The following is a 12,552-nucleotide window of genomic DNA, read 5'->3' as shown; positions in this document are numbered from 1 at the left end:
CTGTCTTTTCATGTAAGATTAATAGTTTAATTAAGGCTCACTTACATGTGTATGGTGTAGAAGAAAACACCCCGTTTATAAGTACATATATAGAGTACTTTTGATCCTGGTTTCATAACCATTTTATTCCGGTTCAAATAACAATAGGATTTATTCGCGTCACCTACTTTAAGGAAACATTGCGAGGAGACTCACAACCTTTAACTCTTGGGCCGAAACGCCAACGAGACACACCCTGCAGGTTACGGAAACGCTAAACACAAGAGCGAGGGTGAAAGAAATCCTTGAATTACGTATGTAGTGAACAAATGACAAAATAAGTCAAGCCTTGCCATCAGAACATCACACCATTGCTGGATTCTTAGTTAGTCCAATCCATTTGTGTTTTAGATAAAGTTCGAAGGAATCAGAGGTACAAGCTACACGGGTGACATTGCCATTGATGACGTATCCATCGTCCCTGGAATTTGTAAAGGTACGCTTGGAGTACATTAACATTTTATCTTTCAGTCGTTTCTCATTCATCAAGAAAAAGAGAACAAGGGACTCAATTTTTTCGAAAGAATTTATAATAGTCTCTGATTGAACCACAGCATGAATTTCTTGTATCTAGGTCGTGAAAAAACGTTTTTGTCTTTCTAAAGTATATAATTTGAAGGCAGTGCAATGGTTCGAAGATTATGTGTGGTCAGTCAAATTACTTCAACCATAGCATTTAAAAATTATCTAAAAGCCTATCCCTTTGGAATCTACCTAAAGACATTTTCAAAGGTGGAACTTTATAGTACTAGCGATGTTCATTTATTTTTTCAGAATGCAAAGAGGCGTTGAACCAATCTTTTGGAAGACTGGACATAAGATATACGAATAAATTTGACCCTTACTGTAACTGGTTGATCGGAAACGGTGGTATGGCTAAAAAATTTGCTGTTGTTTCGATCCGTCAAGTGTACTTTGGCCACAACAGGTAGGTTCGGCGCTTATGTTATTTCTTTCAAGTTTCTATTTAAAATTCGACAATTATGGACATACAGGTCCACACAAAGTTGGGTCTCGTTAAGCCTCTGAATAGGACTCCCTATTGCGAATAAGAAACTGCTATATGTGCTTGCATTTACGGTCTTTACGTTGTCCCTTAGCGAATACGTCAAAGTGTTTGATGGAAATGGGACAGAGGTTGTGTCCATAGACAGATGGAATTCGTCTTGGACACGTTTTCAAGAAATTTCATTTGGATCTTCCGAAAATGTTACGATTCAAGCTTCACTTATCTATAGTTGGAGTTACATCAAAATTGACTACGGTATTATGAATCAAGGTTTGGAATCAGGTGAGTAAAAGCGATATAAAAGTAATTCATATATCGGATCAATATCAGTATCTGAGCAACTGCCCACCTACCCCTCCCCTAACCCAACGTTGGGTTAGGGGAGGGGTAGGTGGGCAGTTGCCCAGCTACTGATATTGATCCCATATATCTAATTTTATCGACTCAACTGCGATTGCAATTTCACGATTATGTTTGTCTTTTAAGGTTAAAATATAAGAGATAGTCAATGATGTCAACTACGATCATAAGATGTTCTATAAATTATTTCACATCAGCAATAGCACTATTGTTAATTTTTCTTTCAAATATTCATTTTCCTGAGGAAGCAGGCCTGGCAAACTATTTTAGGACTGAGCGGAGAGGGTGGTAATAAATCCCGATAGATAAATAGTGATTGATAGTTTAATTAATTAACGACTGTAATGTTATGTAGCTCGACCCCTCGCTAACTGGAACCTCACTGTGGCGAACAAAACAACTAAAAGTATACGAATATACTGGAATAACCCAGTTAATGAGCTCAGCTCTGGAGTAAGTTTCTACGTGGCCATTGCTGAAAGAATGATGAACGCTAGCAGCGTATCCAACGGAAAATTACTACCTGGAAACACAACATCATCTGAGATAACAAACCTTGAAAGTTACACGGAATACAGCATTTACGTTATTTTCGTGGATAGCAAAGGATCACCATTTAAAAGTGCAGTTCTTGCAACCAAGACTGACGAAGGAAGTAAGTTGGTTGTATTCTTATGGGTAATAACACGATATCGAGTGCAATTTGATGTGAATAAGACCGAGTAAAATTTCCAAAGACAACAAAATTGCACGAGCCCGAAAAAAAGGGTCACAGAGAGTCAAGACAGACGCTATCTGTAATTTGAAGTCGTGTTACAACTTTGCACTCGTGTTACATGAAAATTGCACTCGTTTTCCGTCAATCAGACGCAAGTAATTTTTTTCATGTATGTTGTTACACGCATCATAGAGAAGGAGACGCAAGGACCCACCCAACTTATCGACTAGTGTAGAGAAGCCAGTATCGCATACCGTCTTTGTATGTACGCTATCCTACTGAGTATAAAAATGGCTTGTAATCAATCAAATTTTATGAATAGGCATGAAAAAGCTCAGAGCCCCCGATACCACCCTCAGTTATCATTTCATCGACGTGTAAACTTGACATTGTAGTATGAAATGGTCCGCCTACGAACCTGCTAAAGGGGGTAGAGATTCAATCAATATCAATATCACTATTAAATTTTTTAGAGAGGTTACCCCTGAAAAGCGCTGACCTCTTCACAAAATTGTCTTAAGTCACTATCTAAGTAAAGGAGCACTTGCCCTTGACGGTTGAGGCTTATCTCGAATACGAACGGATACATCCTAACATGAGCAATCACGTAAAACTCAATACATATATGTTATTTGCCGGCTGGGAGGTCCGTATGGTGAAAAACTGTGACCGAGGTCTTGAAAATACTGCCCGAGGCCGTAGGCCGAGGGCAGCATTTTCAAGACTGAGGTCACAGTTTTTCACCATACGGACCGACCCTTAGCCGGTAAATAACATATTTATTGTTTTTAAACTTGACGAAATTCTTTCCGAAAGAACCCGAATGATTTAGGGCTGTAAATACGGCAAGATCTTCCATAAACTGAACAATTTTTGAGTGAGTAAATGGTAGTTAAAATAGAGGTGATGCAAATTAAAGAGAGATGCCTCAGCAAAACATTTTCATTTCCGTAACGATAAAGGTGGTTTAAAAGGCTTCCAAACAAACTTTGAAACATTATTTTTACAAGTATCTGTCACAATCTGACACCTGTCAGTTAGAGAGCGCGCAAGAAAAAAAAAGCGTAGGAACATTTGAAAATTTTTTTACTTTGAAGTTGTGAGAGTTTGCTCGTTTGTTTGCTGCAATGGCGTGTGTGACTCTAGTCTTTCCTTCACAAAAACTAAGTTCGAACGGCACACTCCAACGAGACACAAGGGAATTTAATGCGGCCTTTTCTCAAAAAATTCCTTCAATTTCTGTTGTGCAATTTACGGTACAAATGTCTAAATTGAACATAATTGGAAAGACTCACCGGGAGCGTATATTTGTTGTAGAACTTAAATTAAAACTTCGCTCGCTCTTTCACTACGAACAAATTGCTCGAGAAAATTCAGATATTAAATGAATGAAAGTTCCATCGTTCAGTTTAACTGTAACCAAATACTTCACGTTTCAACTTTCTGGGTACTTTTGGTGAACGATTAAAATTAATTGCAGACGGTTTTTAGGCCGCTTGTCAACCAACGTAATGACACTATTGTTTATTCAAATTCTTTCTGAAACCAATATTTTTCTGTCAACCAAAGTGATTTGATAGAGAGGAAAGAGAGGATTCATAAGTTATTTATCGGCTTGAGGTAGTGACCGATGTGTTTGCTTAAAAATACTGCCCAGCCGGAAAACGAGGTATATTAATGAAAAATGGCAACGAAAGTTGGGATGTACTCGGCGACTCACGAAAGCGTTACCGTGGCCCGTGGGCAGAGATAGGAAAATACTGACCGGGTAAAGAACCAATCAGATTGCAGGATTCGTTACCGTGCCCTCTAAAAAAACAATAATGTGTTTTATTCTTTAATACAGTCCCGAGCAGAGCGCCAAATGGTATACGAGTGACAAGTGTGGAGTATACAACTAACCTTCTAGTGGAATGGAACCCTCTATCTCAGATCTATGCAAATGGGAAGATTTTGGGTTACATTATTTACTATAGAGAAAGCGACAATTGGTGGTCACCATATAAAACTGTCAATACAAGTAGTCCTTATCCAACGCAGTTCGTGTTGAAAGGACTAAAGCCAGCTGAGAGATATCGAGTTGCAGTGGCGGCTTTTACATCTAAGGGACGAGGACCGATGTCATACTCTTACTACGGGACAACGGGTGAAATAATTCATTTCAGTTACAAAGAGGCACAATATATATTTTTTGCAATTTCCTCGATGAAGGGTCTTGTCTTATTGAAATCACGATCGAAAAGGACCTCAGCATTTAAGTTTGTATCCCTGTACAAAATATGGACAAACTATTGCTAAGAGTGAAACATTATTTATTGGTGTCGATTATTTTATGCTGACAGAATTGCTTAGACTCCGAAATAAATCACCTTTGTATCAAAAACAAAACAAGATGGAGCTATTTTAATACCGTCGATATTACCTGCAATACGCTTGACAAAAGAGGATTTTATGTTTATGACGATTAACGACTTTCTAAGCTTCTTCTAGCTTCAGACTCATAATTTTACCATACCAACGCAAAAATACTTGAAAGAGCAAAAGGGGAAAAATATATGTATTCGAAAATGATTCATGATGTAAGCAGGATTAATCTTTTGTTGCTTCTTGTCTCTTCCATGTTAGGTTGTTCTCAAAATTTAAGAGAAGCCTATGGGGAAATATCCTATTCGCCAAACAACTACTATTATCTTCGTTGTTATCTAAGCATCATGAGAGGCGGTATACCTGACGCTGTAGCTGTTATATCTGTGCAAGAAATAAATCTTGAATACTGCAGGTACAAAAAATCGGTTTTTAAGCATTTTCAGGAATAGCTGATACGTCTCTTAACATGTACCTTTTCATTTTGAAACCATTATTGAGGTAGTTTTCTTTTATTCTGACCATTGAGTTACTTGATTTATTTATTTTTCATTTCGATCTACTTCCCACCAATCTTTTGCTCTTATTTCTGCAATTTCCAAAATTTTACTTACAAGTTACTCATATTGAGCAACCATTTTGTTGTCTAATAAACTGCTGACAAATAGCTAACGTTAGAATCTGGTCATGTCCACATTCCGAAAAAAAAAACCAGATGATTAGTCAGTTTAAATTTTCTCTTAAATTTAAGATGAAATTTACGAGAAATGTACGGTTTTTCCCTCAGCTTATTTACTAACTTTTTGAATGAACTCTTTCGAATCTTTTAGCGATTACACAAAGATTACAGATGGAAACGGCACTGAGGTTTTATATCATAATGGCTGCAATGAAAAATTTGCTCCAGAAATCCTCTTTGATGTGCATTTCGGTTTGTCCAATAACATTTCAATTCAAGTATACACATATGGTTCAAGCAGTAGTATCAAAATAGAGTACGCCATTTTAAGGCAGAGCCTGTCCTCGGGTAAGTTAACTTCAGCAGCCACACAATTTTTTAGCGTTCTTATCCATTTTTTTTTATTTCTTTCCCAATTTTTTCACTTCCGTTCCTAAATCTTTAGTTTCCCACTGTTTTGACTTCTGTTACACGCCTTCCAGTTGCTGAATATCCAGCGAGAATCCTATACTCTGGTGGCTGCTTTTGTTAAATCTCTCTAGGGATTTAGTCACAAATTAATACATGTGCTTTCTTATCATAATAATGCAAGTTATCAATATCCTTACTTTTACCATGAACACCACTGTTACTACTACTACTACAACTGCTACCTCTATGACCACCACCACTACTACTACTACTACTACTACTACTACTATTACTACTACTACTACTACTACTACTACTACTACTACTACTACTACTACTACTACTACTACTACTACTACTACCACTACTACTACTACTACTTCTACCATTACTACTACCACTACTACTACTATTACTACTACTACTACTACTACTACTACTACTACTACTACTACTACCACCACTACTACTACTAATATTACTACTACTACTACTACTACTACTACTACTACTACTTCTACCATTACTACTACCACTACTACTACTATTACTACTACTACTACTACTACTACTACTACTACTACTACCAACACTACTACTACTAATATTACTACTACTACTACTACTACTACTACTACTACTACTTCTACCATTACTACTACCACTACTACTACTATTACTACTACTACTACTACTACTACTACTACTACTACTACTACTACTACTACCAACACTACTACTACTAATATTACTACTACTACTACTACTACTACTACTACTACTACTACTTCTACCATTACTACTACCACTACTACTACTATTACTACTACTACTACTACTACTACTACTATTACTACTACTACTACTACTACTACTACTACTACTACTACTACTACCAACACTACTACTACTAATATTACTACTACTACTACTACTACTACTACTACTACTACTACTACTTCTACCATTACTACTACCACTACTACTACCACTACTACTACTATTACTACTACTACTACTACTACTACTACTACTACTACTACTACTTCTACCATTACTACTACCACTACTACTACCACTACTACTACTATTACTACTACTACTACTACTACTACTACTACTACTACTACTACTACTACTACTACTACTACCACCACTACTACTACTAATATTACTACTACTACTACTACTACTACTACTACTACTACTACTACTACTTCTACCATTACTACTACTACTACTACTACTACTACTACTACTACTACTACTACTACTACTACTACCACTACTACTACTACTACTTCTACCATTACTACTACCACTACTACTACTATTACTACTACTACTACTACTACTACTACTACTACTACTACTACTACTACTACTACTACTACTACTACTACTACTACTACTACTCTCCTAGTAGGAACAGATGAATTTTCCAGGGGCGAACAATATCAGAAGAAAACAATGTAGATGCAGCAGAATGATGATAGTTAATATTGATAAACTTTTCTTTCGTAGCCGTTATCGTCTCCGGATGGAATTTATCTATATCAAACTCTGATTCCTTTGGTGCCACACTTCAATGGACAAGCCTCGATGCAGAAGTAAACCATCAAGCAAATTTCTATATAATTGAGGTTAAAAGCATGGGTGGCCTTCCATTAGACGTCCATACTGTTCCAGGAAATACCACAACGTCAGTCATTAAGCGACTCAAACCTTCTACAAAGTATCGTGTGGTTGTTTTCGGAGTTGATAAAAATGGGACACCCTATAAGAGTTTACAAAGCATTCTTACTACTTCAAAGGGTATGCTAATTTTTTTTTCATAATACGCAAGGAGCTAAGTGCTAAACGTATAACTTTAAGTCTTAGTGAGGTAGGCTTCCTGTCCAAGTACAAAGCAGGAAATTTTCCTTGATCAATCATTTCAAGTCCTCACTGCCGCTTAAAAAAGTTCAAAAAATGTTAGAACGACCATGATGAACTATGATGTCTTCCCCTAGTGATCTGCGGAACTCGACCCAGTTCGATGCGCATCGTTGGTGGCACAGTTGCTATTATAAACAGCTGGCCGTGGCAGGCGATGCTGTTACAGTATGGAAGCCAATTTTGTGGAGGATCATTAGTGGATCCATACTGGGTAATCACAGCAGCTCACTGCGTTCAATGGAAATCGCCAAGTAACGTCAAAGTAAGGTAAATGGGAGAAATTAACATTCTGTTAACTAGAGCAAAAACAACTACCATCTGTAAGTCATCAGTGAGAAACATTATTAGGAATATGATATTGAACTATCGTAATAAGGCTTAAGATAGTCTCAGACCACGATCAATGAGCAAGTCTAATTATTCGCTTCATGCATGTAGGCTGGGGGCCCATTACAGGACAAGTGGAAGTGTTGGGACAGAGCAAGACATAAGCGTCTCAAACATTATAGTCCACGAGAACTACGGAAGTCCAAAAACGTATAGTAACGACATAGCTCTTTTAAATCTCGAAAACCCTGCTGCACTTGGAGTAGGAGTCGGACTTGCCTGCTTGCCGGATATTGGAAATATTCTTCCCGTTGACCTAAATAAAACATGCTGGATAACAGGTTGGGGAGATCTGTACTCAGGAGGATACCAACCGAATACCCTAATGCAAGCGTCTGTGCCGCTGGTGTCCAAACAACGTTGTTCGAATGTTTATCCCGGAAAAATCGACGACTCGATGCTCTGTGCTGGTTTGGATCAAGGTGGAATTGACACCTGTCAGGGCGATAGTGGTGGACCGCTGGTGTGCGAGTTCAACGGCACCTGGTATCTTGAGGGTATCACCAGCTGGGGATACGGATGTGCTCAAGCTTATAAGTATGGCGTCTACGGCAAAGTGCGGGCCCTGGATTCTTGGGTACGTGCCAATATCTATAAGGTGGCTCCACCAAGTACAGTACAGCCGCACAATCAGTCTTCGGTTTCTTTAGGTAAGAACTGCCTCTTTCTGCTGTAAAACATTAATTTTTAAAGAAAAATACACAATTTCAAATGTTTAAGCCCTTGAATTTTGAATTTTAAGAAAATGAGGACTTCGCATCATTTGTAAAAGGCGATGGTAATCCTAACAATGAATGACCTTTATCTACCATGCTGTACTTATTAACTACAGCAATGTTACAACCTTACAAGTTTCTAAATGTAACCAATCAGTATCTTTAAACCTTTAAAGGAAAGGCAAAATTGAGAAAAAAACATAAAACAATGATCATCATTTTCTCCAATTGCGTTAGTTTGGTGCAGTTTTGACAATGGTTTGTGTTCTGGATGGAGCCAATCCTCTTTCGATGACTTTGACTGGACGTTGGGGTCAGGGCCGACGCCATCCTCTTCAACAGGTCCCAGTTCTGGTCAAGGAGGATCAGGTTAGGCGTGAACTTGAAGAAACAAATGAAAGAAATGTAGCACTAATGATATACTTCATAAATTGTATTCATATAGATAATTTTTTTTCCTTTAAGATTGCAAAAACTTCTTTGAAATTAATTTGTCTAAACTAATGTCTAAACTGATATGTTTCAAAAACCCATCAAAGAACCGTGATTTACATTTACCAATGAAGTCGCTAGAGAGAATCAAGCAAAATATCAAGGGCTCTTTTGAGAATGTTTGATAAGACTCGAATAGTTATTTTCGTGGTGGTATTTTTTTATTATATGTATTTTTTGATTGTTTGACAAACAGATATTGCATTACTCCTTATCCCTTTTTATATTCAAGATATTTTTATATGTTTATGTTGCCGCTTTAGGAAATTATATTTACATTGAGACGTCCTCGCCGAGGAAACCTGGAGAAAAGGCAAAGATCGTGGTCACAGCCCCCAAAAAAGGGAAAAAAGCGTGTCTTTCATTCTACTATCATATGTATGGAGCTTCCGCGGGAAGTCTTAATGTTTACAACGGAAATGACACAGTCTTTAATGTATCAGGAAGTCAGGGAAACAGATGGGTGATGGTGGAAAAAAGTATACACCTTAATAGCGAGGCAAGTAATGTCTGGTTTCTCAATGGCCGTTCCTCTTCATCCTTAAGAATGAAGATATCAATATCAAGTATAAACAACGTGTTATCACAAAACATTGTGGTCGCAAGCGGCTTAAAGGGTCGAAAACCTACCAGCCATAAAAGAGATATCGTATCCGCTGCGGGATCCGATGCTTACAGTCAGTGATAAGATGCCGTTCGATGACAAAAAATTCCAAGTCATATCTTCAAAATTTCTAATTATTTTTCCTAGAGGGTAGATGTGACATTGCCTCGGAAGTGGGAAGCGGAAAAGAGAGGATAGATACAAGTGATAACATATAATATTTTTAATTCAGCTTCCCAATATTTTACATGTATGACTGCAGGTGCTTACCAAAAAAAATCAGGGTATGTTTTGCTTTGTAACGTAATAGTAGTTTATATAAAGTTTTAACTGATTATGCTCATAAATATGAACGCTGATTAGTGAATATTTGCTACGCCTTCCTTACAGATTACATTTGAAGGAGTAAGAGGGAGTTCTTACACTGGTGATATCGCCATTGATCAAGTACTGATTACCGAAGGAAACTGTCCAGGTAAATGGAAATTTAATTTTTGCTTTATTTTGTTTTGTTTTTGCTTGGTTGTTTTCCTTTTCTTTGGAATAAATAATCTCAATTTACATGTATTTTGCTAGTCGACATAGAATCATAATACTGTAACATGTAATCCTTGACGACAGACAAGATTAATTTAACCCTATGGTAGCTAAACGAAGATGCTTTTGCTCATCACTTACTAATACATTCCAGACTAAGGGGCGATGATTTTCCAGTGGTAGGCAACTTACAGATACAAGGATATAACTAAAAAATTTAAAGATATAGCTCTTCTCGCAAGAATGATCTTGAATTCCACAGATGAATATTATACTTTTTAAATTTTTCTTCTAGTTTCATGTAGCTTTGACAATGGGTTGTGCCTTTGGTGGAGCCAATCCAATTCAGATGTCTTTGACTGGAAGCTTCTTTCTGGTTCCACGCCATCATCTGGCACGGGACCTTCGTCAGACCGGAGTGGGACAGGTTTGCGAAATCGAATTGAGAAATTTAATCATCAAACGGTCCGTCGCAATCGCTATTCTCAAAAAAAGACAAATGTCTGTAGCTTCAGCATGATCATAAATTATTTCACGCCTGGTGCACCTCCAAGGATTGATTTCTTCCTAACAAACCATTTTCAAAATATCGTCCCAATAAATGAAATAATTTGATCTTTCTCAGCCATAGACCAGAAATAACAAAAAAAGATGGGTATAATATATATATATATATATATATATATATATATATATTTTAATTATTATTTTACAGGAATGTACATGTATACTGAAGCCACATATCAGTCAAAGGGTGATAATGCAAGGCTCGAACTTTCGGTGCCTAGCGGAAGATCATCATCTTGCCTTACGTTCTACTATAACATGTACGGAATATCAATGGGGACGCTAAATGTCTTCAATGGAAATGACAAAATATTTACTAAGTCTGGAAATCAGGGTTCCTATTGGAAGAAAGTTACCAAAACTTTGCACCTGAGCGACGTTGTAAGTTGACCATTATTTATTTTAGATTACCAAAAGATGCCCCACCCTGTACTTCATCTAAACATGTATTTTCGTAATTTGCGTTCACTTCATATAAATCCCACAGCTTTTCTCTTCAGAGGTCGAACACCTTGATAAACTGGGATGATTTGTAATCATCAGCTTTTTATTAGAAATCATCAAGGTTCATGGAAAAAAACGCAAAAAAGGTATATATATGTATTAATAGGTAAAGAGCGACACTGAACATACTTTTGCAATGGATTCCTATCAGTCTAATGTCTTTTTAAACTAAAAACGCGAACTAATTACTTGAGTTGGCCTTAATTTCAATTTTTTTCCTTTTCAATATTTTTGTGGCTGCCTCTTTAGTTGACATTTGAAGGAATAATAGGGACGTCGTTCACAAGTGATATTGCTATTGATGATGTCACAATAAGCGATGGAAATTGTCCAGGTATGGTTTGCGTAGAAGACAAAATTGTGTCGAATCTGCTCTAACTCCCCATTTATGCTTTCAGAAACCAAATGAAATATGTAACTAGACGCTGAGAGCGTAGATAAGTATCTGGTAGGGGACAGAGTCACTTATTGAAACCCCCAAAAAAGTCCACGATGAAAACAAATAGAACTACAGTGTAAAATCTAATCTAGCATCATTGAAAATTGGCATAAGTGTCCAAAGGATAGGATTTAGCTTCGAAAAACCAGCCCACCATGGTCATCTTAGGAGATAATACTTGAAGTCAGCTCATATAATGAAAACTGGATTATATTTTCTGTCAATGTGGCCTTCATGGCACGAATGCGAAATTGGCGGATCACCACCATTTTACCAGATGCCATGGCCAGTAAATTTGAAGAACTAAGTTTAGATTAAACGTTAGACAGGGATAACGCATTTGCATACGCTACTGCTTAGGTTGTGGCGGTGTTTTAAATAAATCTTCTGGAGTGGTGCACCTTGCTAACACTGGGAACGAGGACGAGACGCATTGCATTTGGACAATTGGCAACGCCGGTTTAAGACAATCATATGCATGGTTGTCTCTTCAAAGAATATACCTTGGATATTGCAGGTATTGTTATTATCCTTAATAGTGATTTATTGAATTCCTTGCATACGCACTCACATAAATAATTTAATTTAATTAATTAAATCAAAAATATTACATAGCAACTACTAAAAGTGTGAAATGAATTGAAACCCTTAGAGTCTTTTGGCAATTTATTCCAAGCGAGGATAGTCCTGTTGCACTGCATAAATACAGAACTTCAGAGCTACCCTACAAAGAAATCTACGTAGATAAACTGAGCATTTTTAAATAATTTCCTTCCCCAAGCCCCCTT

At 37.2% G+C, this 12,552-nt stretch overlaps 1 protein-coding gene across 3 annotated transcripts in view; it reads left to right on the top strand.

Annotated features, from left to right (window-relative positions):
- Positions 1-12,552, top strand: part of LOC131781954 (MAM and LDL-receptor class A domain-containing protein 1) — a 41,526-nt gene that overhangs the window by 6,620 nt on the left and 22,354 nt on the right. For all 3 annotated transcript variants that reach the window (XM_059098661.2, XM_059098660.2, XM_059098659.2), the window contains exons 5-21: positions 391-475; positions 814-967; positions 1,140-1,330; positions 1,764-2,063; positions 3,973-4,272; positions 4,752-4,905; positions 5,321-5,517; positions 7,105-7,395; positions 7,593-7,785; positions 7,957-8,555; positions 8,859-8,990; positions 9,377-9,612; positions 10,108-10,192; positions 10,550-10,681; positions 10,970-11,202; positions 11,575-11,659; positions 12,125-12,281. In XM_059098661.2, the coding sequence (XP_058954644.2) occupies positions 391-475; positions 814-967; positions 1,140-1,330; positions 1,764-2,063; positions 3,973-4,272; positions 4,752-4,905; positions 5,321-5,517; positions 7,105-7,395; positions 7,593-7,785; positions 7,957-8,555; positions 8,859-8,990; positions 9,377-9,612; positions 10,108-10,192; positions 10,550-10,681; positions 10,970-11,202; positions 11,575-11,659; positions 12,125-12,281 (3,524 nt within the window). The remainder of the gene's footprint in view (positions 1-390; positions 476-813; positions 968-1,139; positions 1,331-1,763; positions 2,064-3,972; positions 4,273-4,751; positions 4,906-5,320; positions 5,518-7,104; positions 7,396-7,592; positions 7,786-7,956; positions 8,556-8,858; positions 8,991-9,376; positions 9,613-10,107; positions 10,193-10,549; positions 10,682-10,969; positions 11,203-11,574; positions 11,660-12,124; positions 12,282-12,552) is intronic.

This window comes from Pocillopora verrucosa, chromosome 7 (genome assembly GCF_036669915.1).
Source record: "Pocillopora verrucosa isolate sample1 chromosome 7, ASM3666991v2, whole genome shotgun sequence".
In the NCBI taxonomy this organism is placed as follows: domain Eukaryota; kingdom Metazoa; phylum Cnidaria; class Anthozoa; order Scleractinia; family Pocilloporidae; genus Pocillopora; species Pocillopora verrucosa.
This window is presented reverse-complemented; position numbering and strand designations above follow the sequence as displayed.